This window comes from Numida meleagris, chromosome 4 (genome assembly GCF_002078875.1).
Source record: "Numida meleagris isolate 19003 breed g44 Domestic line chromosome 4, NumMel1.0, whole genome shotgun sequence".
Lineage (NCBI taxonomy): Eukaryota > Metazoa > Chordata > Aves > Galliformes > Numididae > Numida > Numida meleagris.
Window position 1 is genome coordinate 87,205,957 of NC_034412.1, and position 18,254 is coordinate 87,224,210.

Genomic DNA, 18,254 nt, shown 5'->3' on the forward strand with positions numbered 1-18,254 from the left:
ATAAATCCAGCAGAGAAGGGTGCAGTGCTCCAGGGCTGCTGAGCACAACAGTGCCAAGAGGGTAGCTGCAAACAAAAGGGTGGCTGGTGACAGGCTCAGCATCCTGGTGCAAAGGAAAGAGTGAGAAGGGAGGCATTCAGTGCATAGTAGAGAGTGAAAAAAAAAAACCCAACATTTTGAATGCTTATACAACCAAATGTTGGGAGATCTGCCAGCTGCTGAAGACACAAGTGTTAGCACGGATGTGAAATCCGTTTCACTCCCACACGTTGCACTGACATGCATGCGCAGAGAGCCAAGTTCTGGCCTGAGATACTCACGTGTGACTCCTTTTGTTTAGCCACATCTATAAGGCCTGGGCTCACTCATAACTGCAAAAGCCAAAAGAATTGAGAGCCAAATTCCACCCTCGCATATGCACATTTAACGCCCACTGAAAGGCGGGTGTGCTGCAGATGCATACCTGATGGCAGGATTTGGCTGCTGCTCCTGGCGAACGGGCTGAGCACAGCTTGGGTTGCACTGTCTAATTCAGCAAAATTTCATTGTTAATATTTACTGCATGAGGTTTTCAGGAAAAAGCTGCTAAAGCTGAACTGGATACTTTGAGTTATTTTTCCCAGGGTGGGAAACACACTTAGTAGCTCTATAGCCTTTCAGATTAGCCTGATCTTATATTCATGATTCCTCTCCAACAGGACTTGACCAACCGTGTGCCACCCAAAGTGCAGTGATATCGAACAGACAGCAGGACCTTTCCTGTGTGGTAGAAGCTGAACACAAAAATGAACTACAGCTGTAAGGTATTCATTCTTTACACCAACATTTTTCAGGTTTTTATAGGTTTCTCCAGATCTAAAGATTAAATGTGCCTGATCAGTCTGTAGCACTGGTGAAACCAATCCATGCTGCTTTTTGTCAGGACTGTGCTCTCACTGCTAAACACATTTCCCCAGTAATGCTGTGCTAACATGCAAATCTAAAACAAAATGTGTAGTTAGAGATGATATCTTTAGAGGACAAATTACAGCATAATTGGAATACAAAGATAAGCTTTAAAGTGCATGAATTCTTCTCCAGGTTTGAAAAAGAAGCATCAAACTTCAAAGCTAAAAATAAATGAAACCAATCATCCCAGTTTAATTATTCTTAGCTGAATGTAAATCACTCAGGCCAACTGACAGAAAAGGCCACTGATGCACATGGCAAGGAGGGAGGAAGCTGTGGAAGGCTGGTGGAAACTATTCACGTAAGGTACAGCAGGGGAATTAATTCACTGCAATGTAGAGAGCCTACTGGTGGCAGGGAGAGACACAGGGAGTCACTGACATGGGTCATAAAACCAAATAATCTGCTGAGCTGATGATTTTTTAGTATCTAGTACATTTAAGTGCTGGGCTTACGCTCAGATAATGTAGATGTGCTTTATTAAGGAAGACTGTGACTGCTTTTAACAAAAGTAACTTAAAAAATACTTTGAATAATGTTTTACTTTGAAAAAAGAAACGGATGCCACTGAAACTGCTGCCTGTCATTATTATCGCTTATAATTACAATTAAAAGTGAACTACCAAATCAGCAACAGCGTGGGCCAGTGCTACTACTGTCACTCTTACTTATGTGCTGCCCACATGCTTATGTTCTATTGCAAACATAGCCCACAAGAATGGTCATGCAAATCTCACTGAATATAAAGCACAAAAATTAAAAAATCTGTAACAATACAACAGGAATACAAATTTCAGCCTGGTATGTGTTGAATTAAATTAAATCTATTTCTACTTTAAATGTATTTTAGCAGTAGGTAAATTGCACAATGCATTTTCAATTACTATAGTGCAGAATTATTCTGTTTTTGTGCAGCTGGCAAAGATCAGCCCTGATATTGTGTTCCATCGGAACTGTGAGCTCTTAGCCACATTTCAACTATGCAGCTTAGTGTAACAATTAATTTTGGATGGACTGTCTGCTCCACAGACCACTTTCCCTACAAATTAAATTTAGAAAGGAACAGAGAGAGAAGTGGAATTAAGTCTGTCTGATTAAGTACTTATCAATTAATCTACAAACGATTCCCCCAAATCACTCCTGCCTAGAGGACAGCATTTATAAAGTATATATGAAGTAATACAAATCATCTCAATATGGCACTGCCACTTTTGAAAACTAAATTTCACCCACAAAAAAAGAACAAATCCTTCCCACTCTCTCTTGTCTCTCCATGAGTAAACGTGATTTTTTTTTTAACCAAGAAAAAGGACAGAGAAATAAAACTATACGTAAGCCTTCTCACCTTTGCTTTTCGAAGTACATGCCCCCGACATGGAGAATTATTTGACGAGGGAGGTCGCTTCAGAGCTGCTGCACTGTTCACAGGTATTGAGCACTCAGTGTCACTGGTATCACAACTGGAGATTGGGGAGTTTTCCAAAGTTCGGTGCTTGAAAATTGGAGACTAATAAAGAGTAAAAACCCTACACTGAGTTTCCTCCAAGGAGTCACATAGGCAATATTATTTAGACTTAGAAATGCAGAAACTACTTTTAAAGAAATCATGTTCATAATGATGAATAAATGAAAAAGGGGTTAGAACAAAGAGTGTATGTTCTCTGATGAAAATTAAAGTTCATTTTCTGTAATAAAACAACAGTGGCTAATGGGGAGGGTTTGACATATGCCTCTTTGATCTCCGTGATACAGCTACCCAGCTGCCTCAGCCGGGATACGATACTCCATCACTAACATGATTGTGCAGTCATTGCAAAGGGTGACAGTGTGACTAAAAAAAGTAGGTCTCAGTCACTGCATGATGGTATGGTGCACTTAAATCTCTCCTTGGGATGGAGAAATGTCTCAATTTATGCTTCTACAATCCCCGAGGACAAGGGGGCATCAGCTTTTGTGTGTTATCCTAACACAAATATTAATTGCACATATACTACTTGTGATTCCCTTTTCTGCTTGCTCCCCATTGCTCTACGAAGTACACCATAATGAGATGAAGAATGCAGGTAACACTGATAAACAATTCTGTTCTTATTTCCCGTGCTTAATAAACTTTCTGAAAACTCCAACCTCCCGCTTATTTTACTGGAGTTGTCCTAGGCCATGGTCTTGGGATCTGCATACCTGCGGGCTTGATGTTCCTGACTTGGGCTCAATAGCCAAGCCCAGTGTGATGCCACCAGCCAAGGCTTTCTTAAGGCTCTCCTTCACCTCAGTCAGTTCTAGCTCCAGGTTTACACGCTCAGCCTCCTTCGCCTTACATTCCTCTTCCAGCTTCTTTAACTTGTCTTCAAGAATCACTTGAGTCTTCCTGCCTGTCATCCACAACAATGTTGTTATTTCAACAGGATGCTTAAATTGACACTTCTATAAAAATTATTTTATTTTTTAAAAAAAAGGGCTTGAAAAATCACTGACTTCACAAGAATGTTGTGTAATTTGCAAAAAAACATTTTTCATGTGAAAAGTTCAGCAACGGGAACCAAATGCTTTCTTTCAGGCTCCTTCCCTAGATTTAAAATCTAATTGCAAATCAATGTTGTTGTTATTTTTCGATGTAATGAAAACATAATTAGCTAGTCACAATAAAATTATTCCCATATTATGCATACCTTGCATATGCATCACTATTATTTCATAAGTGTGTGTATATGTATTTATACATGTATTCATACACAATTTGTGTATGTATAAAAACAAAAGACAGATATTACAGAGTGTGGTTTAACATCAAGACCAAACTTCGTGTAATGGCACCTCTTCATCACAGAATGCCAGGCTGTTTGGATAATTAGACCTGCCACACATAGGACTCAGCACGAAAAAGCACCTCATACCAGCATTGACTTCGATGGCAGCACGTAGATCTTTTCTTTCTTTTCGGAGCTGGGCCAGCCTATTCCGCAGCGCTTCTTTCCTCTTTAGCAGTTCCTCTTCTTTACTCTGTAGCCTCTTTGCATCAGCCTCCACACGGTTCTTGCCGTATTTGTACTGTTCTGCATCTGTATATATTAGATGGTAATCATTTATTTGATCCAGTTGGACCTTGTCTGCTCCCATTTAAACTTTGGTCACAGGTTAAAATGGGAGACACAAAAAAACTTAACTTTCCTCAATTTAACTTTGGGTTCATCAAGACTTTATAGCACAGATGTGTGTGAGTGTACATGTGCTTCCTCAGCTGTTCAGGCAGCTTGTTGCCTCAATGACTTGGTTCAACAGTAAAACCCAAAACTATACCCTGGAACTGAACTTCATGTTTGGAGGATACCCCTCTTCCACCGGCTTTTTCTGAAGTTATGTGATTCCTGCTGAGCTCTGAAGCACAGATAAGGAAACACTATAGAATTCTCTAGGAATTATTACATTCTTTTCTAAAAATGTCTTGCCCTTCTCTGTAGTTCGGAGCAAGGAAAGAAGGCTTCTATTCATCTCAGAAGCCTTGATTTTTAATTTGAAGCGGTGAAAGGAAAATCTACAAAACTACGTTTGACCTTTTTGCCTTCCATTTTTATTTCTAGGACCTAAAGTCTTTTCTCACCTGACTGAATAGAGCAAAATGACATCCTTACTTTTTCTGATACTTAAGAGCTTTCTTTCTTTCTTTCTTTCTTTTAAATTTCCCATAGAAATGCTTTCTTTTCCTGGCTCACATATGTGTTCTAATTTATTTCACAGACACATTTATACCTCTGCTCCAGTTGCAGCTCAAAGGAAATAGGTCACCCCACAGATCAGCTTGTCTGCATATCTGAAGGCAGTCAAATGTACCTAAACCATTCCTGACAAACAGCTGCCTAACCAGGTTAAGTCGGTCTTTGGTAACTGAGGTGCCTTTACTCCAATAATCTACTCCAATGTCAACTGACTTGTGTAGCTGGAAATACACAGGTTTTTTTGTCCTAAAACCTAACCCAATTTTCTTATATTCCCTTTCAATCCATGACTCCTTAAAAATTTACCATGGACTCAAAAAGCTACACTCATTCCATCACTAGCAGATGCCAAATTTTGGAATCCATACCTTAAAAATTACAACTATAGCTCTGTGTTGTCTTTTCTTCTTTAAAGAAAACTATCTCTGTTAGAATTGTTTTCAATTAATAAAAATTTGAGGGTTGGAAATTTGACAAGCCTCTTCATATCTTCCTTTCTTCCTATAAAATTTCTTTTCTAAACCTCCGTCTCAAAAAGGATGTACTCATATTACCTACAGGCAATCCACCTGCCTAGAGGAATCCATATGCTGAATTTGCTGCTTATGGTCTGAAATCTCATCTCTCTAAGGAAGCTTTTGAGCTGTACATTTGTTTTCATTATTTTGTTATATCTTTTTCATTAGAGATAAGAGTAATTCTACTTATGAACACCACAATGTTCTCATAACTTTCCTAGCTTCTCATTCTCCTCTTCCCACAGGAATACAAAATTACTCTCCACCCCAAATGAAGAATGATTACTAATTTTTTTCCTTCCGCTCCCATGACTTTTTGCAGCCGCAGAGATACATTTATCATTCTCCACATTACAGCCTTTTATCCTGAGGCATGGCTGGAGTAATAATGAGTCACTAATGCACACAATCTCTCTTATTCAGTGTCTTGGTGGGCATCTCCTGCCCAGTCTCTCTTAGATGCAGAAGAACTGTTGTGGTTCTTTATTTTGTTTACTAAGAAGACAGCTGTCTTGCGTACCCTCATGATTCCATTCACAGTGGCAGCAGTGAGGAGATATACTTACTGGATGCTGTGCGCTTCACACACGACACTGATTCAGGTTTCTTCGGTTGGCTATTTAATGTTCTCACTTTTCCAGTGATCCCGTTAGCAGTTGCAGGAGGTTTCTTGCCTTTAAACTGTTTAAAAACAAAATACAAATGGGCCTCAGGTACTCCTGTACCACTGGCATGGCAGTCATCCCTTCATCAAGGGCAAATCTTGACAAAAAGCTGCTTGCTCAGAGAGCCTTAATAGACTGCATTGATCCAGCTGGAGACAAAGCATTCTCCAGGGATTTGGTGTCTGAGAGCAGCCTGCTCAGCGGGATCCCAGAAGGGAAATCCAGGAATCACAGGATAATGAGGGAATGAACATCCCATTTCTAATGGCATCATGGTTTCCAAATTATTTAAACATCAAGCATTTACTACACTAATATAGCCACTGTGAGGCAGAGAAGTAGTGCCTTACAATAATTTCATACAGTAAAGAATCCTGAAACACAGTTTTTTCAACAGTGATTGCCCTCAGAAAGACCCAACATGGTTTGCCACAGAAAAATTCAACACTTTCTTATTTACTATATGACCTTTCCATCACCGTGGTACATGTTTTTTTGTTTCTAAAATGAGACAATTATTACACATTTTTAAACGTTAAGAGTTAATGCATTATTTTCTATTCTGCGACTTCAAGCTACAAAAAATTTTTCTTATTTAAGAAAATGAACCCAAGGATGAGAAACATTGTGCTGCCTACTCCTCGCATTTCCATCTAGAACTTGTTAGCCAAGCACACCTGTGCCCTGGCATCTTCATCTTCTTCTAAAATCTCTAGGGGACTGAAAAGAGAGTGGAATGAGAAGCCTGATGTAGCAGACCAATGTCAGGAAGAAAATAACAGGCAGCAATTTAAATATAATTTAGCATATGTATATATCTATTCACATTACACATAGTCATAGCATATATAACATATAGCTTAATCATTCCAGATATCTGAATTTACTGTCACAACCAAGTCTTATTTCACTTACAATGCTAATTCTTTTTAATTTTGAAGTCACTACTGTGTACCAAGGAGATAGAAGGAAGCTAAATATGCGTTCAGGTTAAGCATGGAAGGCCACATCTTGACCCTGGTATTTCCTACAATCTGTAAATCGTCAGGAGCTCATGGGGAAAGCCTTGCCCACGTGCCACTTAGCAAAACTGTTTTATTGGCAGGGGGATGGTGACTGAACCGCAAGCACTTCAGTGCTCAGACCGACTGAAATAGCCCAACATCCTTAATATAACAACCAGATCAAACAGAACAGCCAAAAAAAATAAAAAGCTTTGTCAAGTATTAAATAGTACAGTACCTGCGAGACAGATCCCCTCCCCACAGCAGAGGTATTAGTGACAGACTGAGCAGAAGACAGATTGGATGAGACAGGGTGTTTGTAATGGTTAGAGGAGAGTTTGTCAGTAGATAACCTATTGGTTTTCCTGTCAGCTGGCGGATAGCGCGCAAAGATTTTTGGAGACGGCAAGTTATCGTACAGGCCTGCGTTATCATAAAGCATTTCTTCTCCCAAGTTCCTGCTACGAGAAGAAGGAAAGCCATCTTCTGGTTCCCACTGCAATACACACACTTTGGCAGTTAGTAAACAATACACCATGCAGAACCTGAGTGAAATTAAAACACTAGTAAGATTTTTGACCATAGAAAGCCCCCCACATTTAGCAAGCTTATGCTCATTGCTTACACTTGAAGCTAACTACTCAGAAAGGTGGGGGAAGACACAGCATGGAAAAGAAGCATTGCATTTCATGGCTCATAGCCTTTGCATTTTCCACTGCATGAGCAAGCCGATATTATCTTATTACCTTCCTGCTCACAGACTGTATCATCAGCTGTTAGCTCAGCACTGAGGGGGCACAAGGAGAATGTGTTAACAGGGGGACCCTCAAGGGCTGCACAGATGAATCTGTGGGATTACATCTGGTACATGAGTTGTTAAAAGTAAGAATGCCTAACAACTAGCAGAAGCCAAAAGGGTTTTTTCCTTTTTTTTTCTTCAGGCTATATGTCTTTGCAGTGAATACCAGCTGCTGGTATGCTAGTATTACATTTTATTTGCTGGAAGATTATTATTCTGAGCTAACTATCTAAAATAACTACAGGCCATTTCCTTTTCTTTTTTTTTGCTTCAGAAAAATGGACAGCTTAACAACAATACTCCAGTGATTAATCTTAAAAGTAACTATGGGCCTGGTTGCCAAATATCCTTCCTTAATCCATCCTGGCTGTGGCAGTACACTACTCACACAAAGGCTTGAGCACATCCAAGAGCTACACACACAGACTACTCACTCCACATGCCACATGCTGTTGCGTGCAGTTCCCAAAAGGTTTTTTTTTTTTCTCTACCATCTTTCTAACATTACTAAGAAATGATGGAGGACTGTGCTTGCAGTTCACTCAGCACTTGGAAACAATGAATTTTTCTGAGCTCAGCCTCGGTGGCAGCTTTTATGGAACAGCCCAAATTAAAAGCTGCCATGAGCTTTATCTGCCCCGTAAAGTGTGAGGACCACATATCACTAAGGGTAAATATCCATTATGCGTTAAAACCTATTCCACAGCTGACTGTGATCAGCTCTGCATATTATGTGGACGGAATTGACCCCTGTGATTCTCCTTTGGGATGTGCAATACCTGCTCTCATGGGGAACGAAACCCCAGGGACAGAAAAATGTTCTGTACTTTTTTTTAATAGACACCAAAACGTGCCTGGTGTAACTGAGTACTTAGTTTTGCCAGCTCCAGTGTGATCTGAAAAATATCCCCTTGAGTCAGTATTATATTCAAGGACTTGGCAACATATCGTCAGCAAGCAACTGCTTTCTAAATGCACGTTGGCTCATGTGCAGGTTAATGTAAGCAATATGTCCCATACCCCTCATACCCTATAGGTGTGAGGGAAGTTTGCAGTCCCAATCGAAAAAATAGGACTTCATTTGGAAACTGCCCAGTGGACCTTTTTAGATAATATAATTTTCAGATGTCCATGCATTCAACACATGCAAACCATTTGTTCTGTGTAAATTCAATTCTTACCGATCCATTTATGCAGGGAACATCATCGTAATGAAGTGCCATTCCACTCGGACATGCATAGCCGTTGGCAGTGCTTCCCCGGTATGGATTTGTGGATATAACTCGTCTGTTCATAAAACTGAATAAAGCAAAATAAAAATAATAAAAACCAGCACTTGAACCCAAGTCTAAATGATGATTCTGTGGTACATTCCCTGTATCAGATCTTGTAGCCTGAAAGCACATATATTCTTGTCTTCTGCAGGAACGCTGTGGACAGTTTTCCTTTATTTTTGCTACTCATATGTTGCTGCTAGCAGCCAATATTACACCATGTGTTTCCATACTGTATTCTTAGAGCAAGGATAGGATTGTGTGAATGCCAGGATGGCAACAGCTGTAACTGATCCTTGGCACGTTTACATGGGAACCTGCTGATCTATGTTATAAACCAACTTGCCGGTGTCCCATAAACATTAACATTCCCTTGTTGTCTGCATGCATGAGAAGCAGGTGTTTCTGAGTGCACACATGGTCAGGAGGGACACAAGCTTGGAATCTGGAAGAACAATACTCAAACCTAGCAAAAAACTGAAATAAAGAAAAAGGTGGAGCTCTGATGAAATGTAAGTGAACACATCCATGAAAATTTGCTAATCATTTATTCCCCAAATTCTGGGGATTTTTCATGTCCATGTCAGAACTTTTGGCTGTGTAGAGTTTGCACAATGGCACTATGTTTCCTAGCTCTCCACGTGGGGAACTGTGCCTACAAATACTCCATATTTTCATTATCACTGTGTTTCACGCAGTGGATATGAGCCCTCTAAAAACTTCAAAAGGCATAGATAATTTTGCTTTTGTTTGCTCTCCTCAGAACCAATATTGTTGCTTCTTTTACTGGAATTCTGAAGAACCCATGCACAATATCACAGACTAAATTGGATTTGTGTTCAGAGCAAAGATCTAAAAATGCAGAAACTGGAAAAATTGGGTCCAAAGGCTGTAATGACCTCAAGGGTTAGTTTTCCTTGCTAGCCAACTCTGAAACTGAATGAGGTATAGAGTGAGATTCCAAATAATTCCTATAGATTCAGGTATATGTGAAAGGGAACACAAAGCTTTCTATCTCAAACAATGGGACTATTCAGGCTCTGTGCTGATATTCATAAACTATGACAAAGCCCTGCTAAAGCTGAGAGGGTCTTCTATAATGCTGGCCAGAGCTCAGGAATTCTGTGGTTTTAACATTTGCTTTCTTTTGGCTTTGAAATAACATCTAGTCCATTGAAATAGTTATTCAGAGGGAGACAGACCTGATCCAGCTATGGCTCACCTGAGCCACAGGAGAGCCAGGCTCACAGGAGGGATGAACCTGCCCAGTTGAGTGTGAGCCTTTTAGGTCTGCCTCAGACCCAGTAATGCACAGGCAGGGCATGAGTGGAATAACCACTAGCCAGAAGCTTTTCTTATTAAAACAAACAAACAATAAAAAGCCTAAGATAAATGCCATGATAAAAATGGCATTAATTGGGGCATTAAACCCCTTTAGGGAAGCATTTGTCTACTGCTTCTCTTAATGAAGAACATTACTCAGTTTTTCCTGGTTAGTCTGAAGGACTGCATTTGGAGCTGCTATTGTGTTTCTGCTTTTTAAGTAGCTTCATCAAAAGCAATGCATATTATACAGGTCTGAAATCTGGGATATTCATTAACAACATCTGATGCACCTGCCATAACTGTTTCCATCAGCAAAGGAAGCTAAAGTTTATCTAAGTATCTGTAAACACTTCATAAACATTATTTCACTAAGCCTCATTAAACTGGTTTACAGATGCATCCACATAAGTTAATTGCATTCTGAAACTGCTAGATCGGAAAGCCAATGGAGAAAACTGCTTGGAAACAATTTTCATTCAGCCTTTCCTAGAAGCCTAATGATTCAGATACCGAAAATTGATGAGATCATTAATGAAGAATGAATTATTTGGCACAGCATCAGTCTCAGTAAGAGGCTGAAGTGACTGAATGATCACCAAAGTTTTAATGACAACCGCAGTTAATTTGGAATACGGATATTCATTCTAAAAAGGGTGGCAATAATATTTTAATATCATTGCCATTTTTCCTCTTTTTCTAGGAATAGTTTAACATCAGCAGATGGCTACTCTAGTTGCTTACTGACAAGCTCTTACAGACTTTTAAAGACACCCAGTGATTTTTAACTAATTTTTAATAGGGGAATTTTGCTATTTTGCAAGTTGTTTGACATTCCTTTCTAACACATGGTCTAGTTGCATATGTTTTTTCACTTGGCTCCAATTAATATCACATTTGTTCAGAAAAGGAAAGCCAAGCAGTATTGGGGGGGAAAAGGTTTCCATTCTGTTTCTTTCTTAAATGTGGTTATTGTGAGATGCTGACTGAAGCAAAAACACATGTCAACACAGGATAAACTTTTTGAACCCTATTAACTTCAAAACAAATATTAACATAAGTCTATAAGCAAAGTGCGTTTTGATTCTATCAAAACTATCTGGTTTTCACAGAACTGGGACTGTGGTAACATGGAGTCACTTTGATTTCTATCTAAAGACATTCAAGATAGATCCTGAATGAAGCTGGGCATTTTCCCTTCTAAAGCTCTCTTAACACACAGCTAGGGAAAGAGTTTTCTTTAGGAAAACTCTGAAGCTTTTTCTTTTTCTTTCTTTGGCATTGTTAATCTTCTATGACAGGCAGATGAAGTGTGATTCTCTAATGTACTGTCACACAAATTTCACATTTGTTGAATTTGTAGGGAGTCTCATTTGGCTGAGATGAGGAATGACACCTCTCCAAACTGTCTCGTCAGGCCACTTGCCTTCTGACCCCAGCAAACCACAGGGTACATCAGCAGCATGAGATCTAGTGTGGCCCAGCCATTCCCTCACTCCCGCTTCTGAACAGTCTCATCAAGCCCAGAAAAAATGAGTCTCTTCCCACTGGATATTGCTTTAGTGACAGAATTCATTTGCACATGTAAATTGCTGTATATACCAAGTATGCGTTACTTTTCTTAACACAGGATCGGTGATGAAGGACCGATTTGCATTTTAAAGAGAATTTCTGTGCTGCACCCGAGAGTCCTTCCCAATTTCCACTGCCACAATAACAAATTATAAATAAATTGAAGTGGCCTGAGCTTGATGTAATTTTTAATTAATCAGAAAAGGACACGATAAGGAAACAGAGAGAAGGTGACTCAGATAAATTTGATGCCCATTTTTAGTGGTTCTGTTAAGAGACAAATATTATACAGTCAATAAGTAAATGACTGTAAACTATATAGCTGTGTATTTACTTAGTTTTCAGCATATTTGTCCTTTTAGAGGGTTAGTTCAAAGGCTTCAAGTAAAATATAGTGGATAATAAGGAGACTTACTTAAAAATGAGTCAAGATATGAGTAAAGTTGGCTGGTGCCTGCATTTAACAGAGCTTTAGCAAGATGCCAACAAGATAATCTTAAACACATCTACCATACTGCAATGCTGTACTCAGCAGTACTTCAGTACTTGAAAATCTGGCAAAGAGGCTGGGGGGATCTGATAAGCTCCCTTGGCACCAGACTTAACGTGCAGATATAAATTCTCATAGTACTGAAAACAAGCGGGCAGCCGAATGCCTCTCACCAGAAGGTCTGTTTTGCAGCCTGGATGACGCTTGCCGTCATTTCCACATCGATGTAGTCATAGTGCAGAGCTCCAGGGTCTGTTGAAGATCCTGTTTCTGCAAGCAACATCCCTATCCATCTGCCCATGTCTTCAGAGGAGGATGCCTGTAAGGAGAGTGTAAAACCATATGTCAGGTCTTTAGTCCACCACTAAAGTGAGGCAGTCACAGCATTGTTTCTAAATGCAGCATTCTTCTTGGCTGACCATAATATACAAGAGGCTCTGGTTTCTTTCCGCTGAAGTCAGAAAACCCAGGATTTCTCATTAAATCTGCTTTGCTAGAAGGATTGCACTTTAAGTGAGCCATGTGCTCATCAGCTATGATGTAATACTAAGTGGGCAATCTCCACAAAAGAAGAAAATATAATCATTTAAGGCTAGTGGATTTAGATTCAAGTCATGTTTATTTTAGACTTCAGAAAATTGAAAACTGTAACTGAATTATTTTCCTAGGCAGATTTTTGTTAGGATAAATCCCGAGAATTAAACGTTATTGCCAAGTAGAAACGAGTGAAAAAAACCTGAAGTAGTAGAACAAATTTTAGGGGTTTTTTTTTGAAAGATTCAATTTGCATATGTCTACCTGATGGTGCTTATTTTCCAAGTGGCACAAGTACAAATACTTTAAAACTAATTTTTAAAAATTCATATTGCAAATCTAAACAGAAGCAAAATAAATAAGTGCAAAAAGGAGGGAAAAAATGAAAGTGTGTGGTTTCTGAATTTCTCATTCTTTTTCAATATTTTATGACCTTTCTGAGATTCTTGAGCTGCTTTCTAGTTTTTCTCTCTGAACTGCTCACATGCAACAGGACTTGCGAGGATGGTAGACTACCTTGTTTCTGTCCTGCCTCTGAAAACAAAAAATCTTCACTATTCTTGGCCTTAAGTGGCTTTGCATTTTTCAGAATATAATGGACAAATACCTCCTGCCAAATCCTGAACCACTTTTCAAAATCCAATTTTAACAAGATCTGAAAACAAGATCTGACATAATTTTCTGAAGTTTCATTTTGACTTTTCAGTTATAACTTGCTCTTGAATCTGTTGCTGAGTGGCATAGTCACTGAAGGCAATTTTTTACATCAGAAGGTTTTCCCACACCAGTTTGCCAGTCATTCTCAGTCAAATTCTGCTCCTTGAAATGAGATGAGATCCCATCAGAGCCTGGATCCTTCCCCAGGTCAGACTGGCAGCTGCCCAGGCTGCAAGGACCATAGCTCTGTTCTGTTCTCTGCTCCCACCCCTCCAGGCACACAGTTACTGTGCAGCTAACACAGAAGTGTCTAAAGAGACTCAGGTTGCTGGCACAATGTCTTTCTTACTGCAGGATAACAGTAATAGGAATTCAGACTGAGCAAAAGTGGTTAACATATATAGCAAACAAATGAGAGCTAAAAGCTCTAGAATTTCCATCAAGAGTAATTCATTATTTAACTATGGCTAAGTTATTGACCCAAAAGGACTATATCTCTGATAAAGAAGTGTGCCTAGAAAGGAGGACAGATAATTTAGCACCAGGTCAAAGGAAGGTCAGTGCAGGGAAAAGCATCTTACAGATATTTCTGAAGCACATTATGTGACTCGTTCGTAAATCTTATTTCTTCTTTTGCCAACAATTCTTATCTTTCTTTCTCCTCCCAGTATTTATTATCCATCTCTACCATAACATTACTCCACAGATTTTTGGAACTGTCACGATGTTTGAAAGTGCTTCTCTAATTTAGCTTGTGGTTTTGTCTACAAGTCAGAGCTATTAGAGCCACAGCACCTCAAGCACAGCAACCTCCTGCCCGTTTCGAAGCAGCCGGAAGGTCAGGGGATGCTTCGAATCCAGTCCTGGGATAACTTCACATCCACGGAGAGGGATAGAAACAATGTGCGTCTTCAGATCTGTCCTGTCCTTGTGGAAAATGAGTTTATTATCTTTCACTCGGCACCAGCGCTCACGCCAGCGGTTGTTTGAGAGCACATTTAGATATCCTGCAATAAAATGAAATGTGAGATGCTTTACTCCTAAGGTTTTTTGGAAAAAAAAAAAACCCAACAACTTACTTTTCAACATAATGCTATCACTTAAACCACTTATTTCTCTTATAATAGGAAGACCAGATAGATTTAAGGAAGAAAAGTAAATGATTCTGCCCCACTTCTTCAGTGCAAAATTTCACTGTGCCGATAACCTAGCAAAAAATTATGTAAAGATGTAATCCTGCTCACCTGAAAATGGCTTTTTGTATTAGTCACTGCAGTGGCCGGGTGAGCTAAAGCTTACCGATGACCAAGACTTCAGTAAGAACAGGAGAAGGAGAGAGGTAACAAGCTAAATACATAGCTGATGTGCTCATACAGCTCTTTATAAAAGACCCATCTGCCCAGTTTATAATTGGCTTGATAACTGTGACTGCCCAAATCTTCTGGGAAAATCACAGCCCCTGTTATGTAATTAAGTGATGACTTAACTTCTGGAAGATTCACAGTACCCTAAAGACCTTCTAAGATTCCTTCACTCAATGTCAGCTCATTCTGCTTTGTGAGGAGGAGCAGATTAGCGCTGTTAGGTTCACACATTGATGTTAGCTTTTCTGATTTCATTTAGAAAGAAAAATGTAACACATTTAAATAAGAATTTAAAGGGTCACTATTCACATTGACAGAAATAAATTAGTATTCGCTTAAAACTCAAGAGTTAAATACACTTGAAGTTAGCTAATTTAGCAGAACTTTAGGACACATGTTTTTTTTTTTTCCTTTTTTCCCCAAGAATACGATATCATAAAATCATAGGATAGAATCATAGTATCATTAAGGTTTGAAAAGTTCTATAAGATCACCTAGTCCAACTGTCCATCTACCACCAATGGTGCCCACTAAACCATGTCCTTACAACAAATCAAAATTTCATGAATTAATTGCATTTTAAAAAACACTGCTTTTCTTATCATTCTGTACGCCAGATATAGACAGTATCTAGGCATAAAAAGTCATTAAATAGGCAGAATTCTTTCTTCTCAGTCCCACAGCAACAATCATTCGAAACATCAAAATCAAGACAATGAATGTCCAATTCCGCTGTCCTGTTTCATTTGTAAATTAAAAAAAACCCTCCAACTATCTTTTACTTTTGCTTCCTCATGGCAGGTACATGAATACAGTATGCTGCTGTTTCAAAACACGCCATGAAGAAATGATACTTTGTACAGACCAGAATCTAAGCAAAAAATTTTTCCTCTATCTCAGGTCTGATTTTCATTTAAGCACTTCTTAATCATGTTGGATAGCTATCTCTTTGGTTTTCATTAAAACTATGACTTATCATTATTTTTTCTGGATTTCCCTTCCAACATTACGATTCCAATGTCAAAGCTTGATCCAACAGGATATAGCAGATCAGAATTGCACACAACTTGGAAGATGCTGTAAAAAAGGAGGATGTGCTCAGTTCTGTGATTTTGGCTCCTTGTAATGATCACACTCTCCAACTCTCCTCCCTCCTCCTCTAACAAAAAAACCTGTATAGCTGTGTATTATAATAGAATCACTAGAAATGGAAAACCCTTCATCTGCAAGCCAGCTGGCTAGTTTTGAAGTCTTTTTTTTCAGACATTACTTTTCCCCATCCTCTGTTCCTAACACAGCTCTCAGAAAAGCTCTTCCAATTCCTCATATTTTGCTTAAATAAGCAGGACACCGTATTTTTCCTCCACAATAGCCTTACTTAAACCTTCAAGATTTGACGTGACCAAAATGCCTTGAATGTGTTTCCAGTTGGGGCATTAGCACTTCAACTTAGTTCATGTGGCCAAAGACCAGTGATGTTTTACAGAAGAGCTTTGCTATGACTCTGAGTGCAGGTGGGTTTCTGTTTCTGTTTCCACTCTAGCTGGGTGTCCCTTGCAGAATGACTGAGTTTTTCCCTTTGTTCCTGTAAGGCAGAACCTTCTAAAGTGTAAAAGCCTTCAACTATGGAGCAACCTCCCAGAGGGCATTGCACTCAGACAAATTTCTGGTGGTGAGAAACTCCTGCAAAGACTTCCTGTGATGACTAAAGCCTAGATACTTAAATTCTTCTATAAAATTTGCAAGTTGTATAGCCAAATGCAGACAATAGTAATGGCTATATTTATGCCCGTATCTGAAATAAAGGTAGAAGTAGTAGGAATTAGATTGTACAGCTGTGGTTAACATCTCACATAATATGGAATAATCAATGGACTACAAGACCCAGGAAGTTAGAAGTTTTATGGAAGCCAGATGGTTTGGACAATGCATCTGGCTGGACACAGTTTTTCCCAGCTGTTCTTTTGCTTGATAAATCACATCTGTACTTAGCTGATATACAGACATATGCACACACTTATTTCATCAAAGATTTCTTACGGGAATGATTCCTAAAATGGCCTTGAGAGCCATCTGCAGTCTGTGAAGTTCTTGCTGGTGGTCCGTGAATCTTCTTTCACACTGGGCAAGCATCTATTACATTTCATGCACCAAGAAGTTCTGCCAGCTGCTGCCTAATCACAGATTTCTGGGTTTCCCAAGATTTCCTAATCAATTCAAGGGGAAAAGGCCAACCCAAATTCAAAACCCAGTGCAACTGCTTCACAGTTTTCTTGCTATGGTTTTTTTTTTTTTTTTTTGGAAAGTTTGGAAGAAGGATGGGAACAAACTTGTTGACATGAGTAGGCATTACTTAATATTGGAGTACCAAAAGGCAAAGAAGAGAATGTCAATGCATTGCATTGCTTGAAAATAGAGAGCTGTGAGGACACTGGCTAAATGCATTACAAATAGTCCTTAATAGTGCGCAAATATTAATAGCTCAGATACAAAACAGACATTTTCTGCATGTCTTTCCTTACATACTTTCCTGGTGTTGCCAAGCACTACAGCCATCATTAACAGCAGTAAACATTAGCAGTTAAAATAGCTTACTAGAAATTTGCCCAATAGGCACCATTTTAGGAACCAACAAAGTCAAATCACTTTAGCTGAGACCAGGTGGCTGCTGTCATGATTGCCATTGCATATAAACTCATTAAAAAGACTTGATTCCTTCCCAGGTACTTCTTTCTAAAACCAAGTGTAAATTTATCTTATAATCCAACTTATAGTTGTTTTATACCTATTGGTTTGAAAACAGCTCTTGTCTCCTTCAAGGCCTGTGCTACTCCTTTATTTAAAAAGCCAAGCTCTTTTAGTCTCTATTTGAATGATAAGCTCTTGATTACTCTACTCTTTCAATCTGAGTGCATCTTTTTGATGTAGAGGTAAAATTCAGCAGTAAAAGCAAATCTATGGGACTTTCTAGGCTAGAATGTTAAAAATTTTTAGTCACAAACTGCCTTGAAGACCCAGGAAGGAAAACAACTTACCACATGTTGGAACATCTTCTTCAGCTGATGAGGTCTGTTCATCTGTTGATGGCTTTTTCTTTCCTAAACCAATGATCTTCGTTATTTTTTTCCCTGTTACTTTAGTCACAGTGCCCTTGGCTTCTGTTTTTGAACTTTTTTTCCTCTTCACTATTAAAAAAGCAGAAATGTGCATTTTAGTGTGTTTAAATTATGAAGCCCAGAGAGAAAACCTGAATAAAAAAGTAGCTCTGGCAAACAATGCAAAGTAAACATTTGTACAGTTGCAGTCTGCAATGAAATAAACATTATATGTCCTCCTGAATACTGATGCCTATAAATCACCCCTTTGCTATAAAAATCATTGCATTTGGAAGGA

General features: G+C 39.0%; 1 protein-coding gene across 7 annotated transcripts in view; it reads right to left on the bottom strand.

Annotated features, from left to right (window-relative positions):
• AFAP1 (actin filament associated protein 1) overlaps nt 1–18,254 on the bottom strand; it is a 113,205-nt gene that overhangs the window by 6,258 nt on the left and 88,693 nt on the right. For 3 of the 7 annotated variants that reach the window (XM_021394805.1, XM_021394804.1, XM_021394806.1), the window contains 10 exons: nt 17,897–18,046; nt 14,293–14,504; nt 12,480–12,625; nt 8,829–8,946; nt 7,087–7,344; nt 5,746–5,860; nt 3,843–4,007; nt 3,130–3,320; nt 2,294–2,455; nt 464–526 (listed from right to left, as the gene is read on the bottom strand). In XM_021394805.1, the coding sequence (XP_021250480.1) occupies nt 464–526; nt 2,294–2,455; nt 3,130–3,320; nt 3,843–4,007; nt 5,746–5,860; nt 7,087–7,344; nt 8,829–8,946; nt 12,480–12,625; nt 14,293–14,504; nt 17,897–18,046 (1,580 nt within the window). Of the gene's footprint in view, nt 1–320; nt 372–463; nt 527–2,293; nt 2,456–3,129; nt 3,321–3,842; nt 4,008–5,745; nt 5,861–7,086; nt 7,345–8,828; nt 8,947–12,479; nt 12,626–14,292; nt 14,505–17,896; nt 18,047–18,254 lie in introns of all 7 variants that reach the window. The other 4 variants (XM_021394807.1, XM_021394809.1, XM_021394808.1 and 1 more) reach the window with 4 other exon arrangements.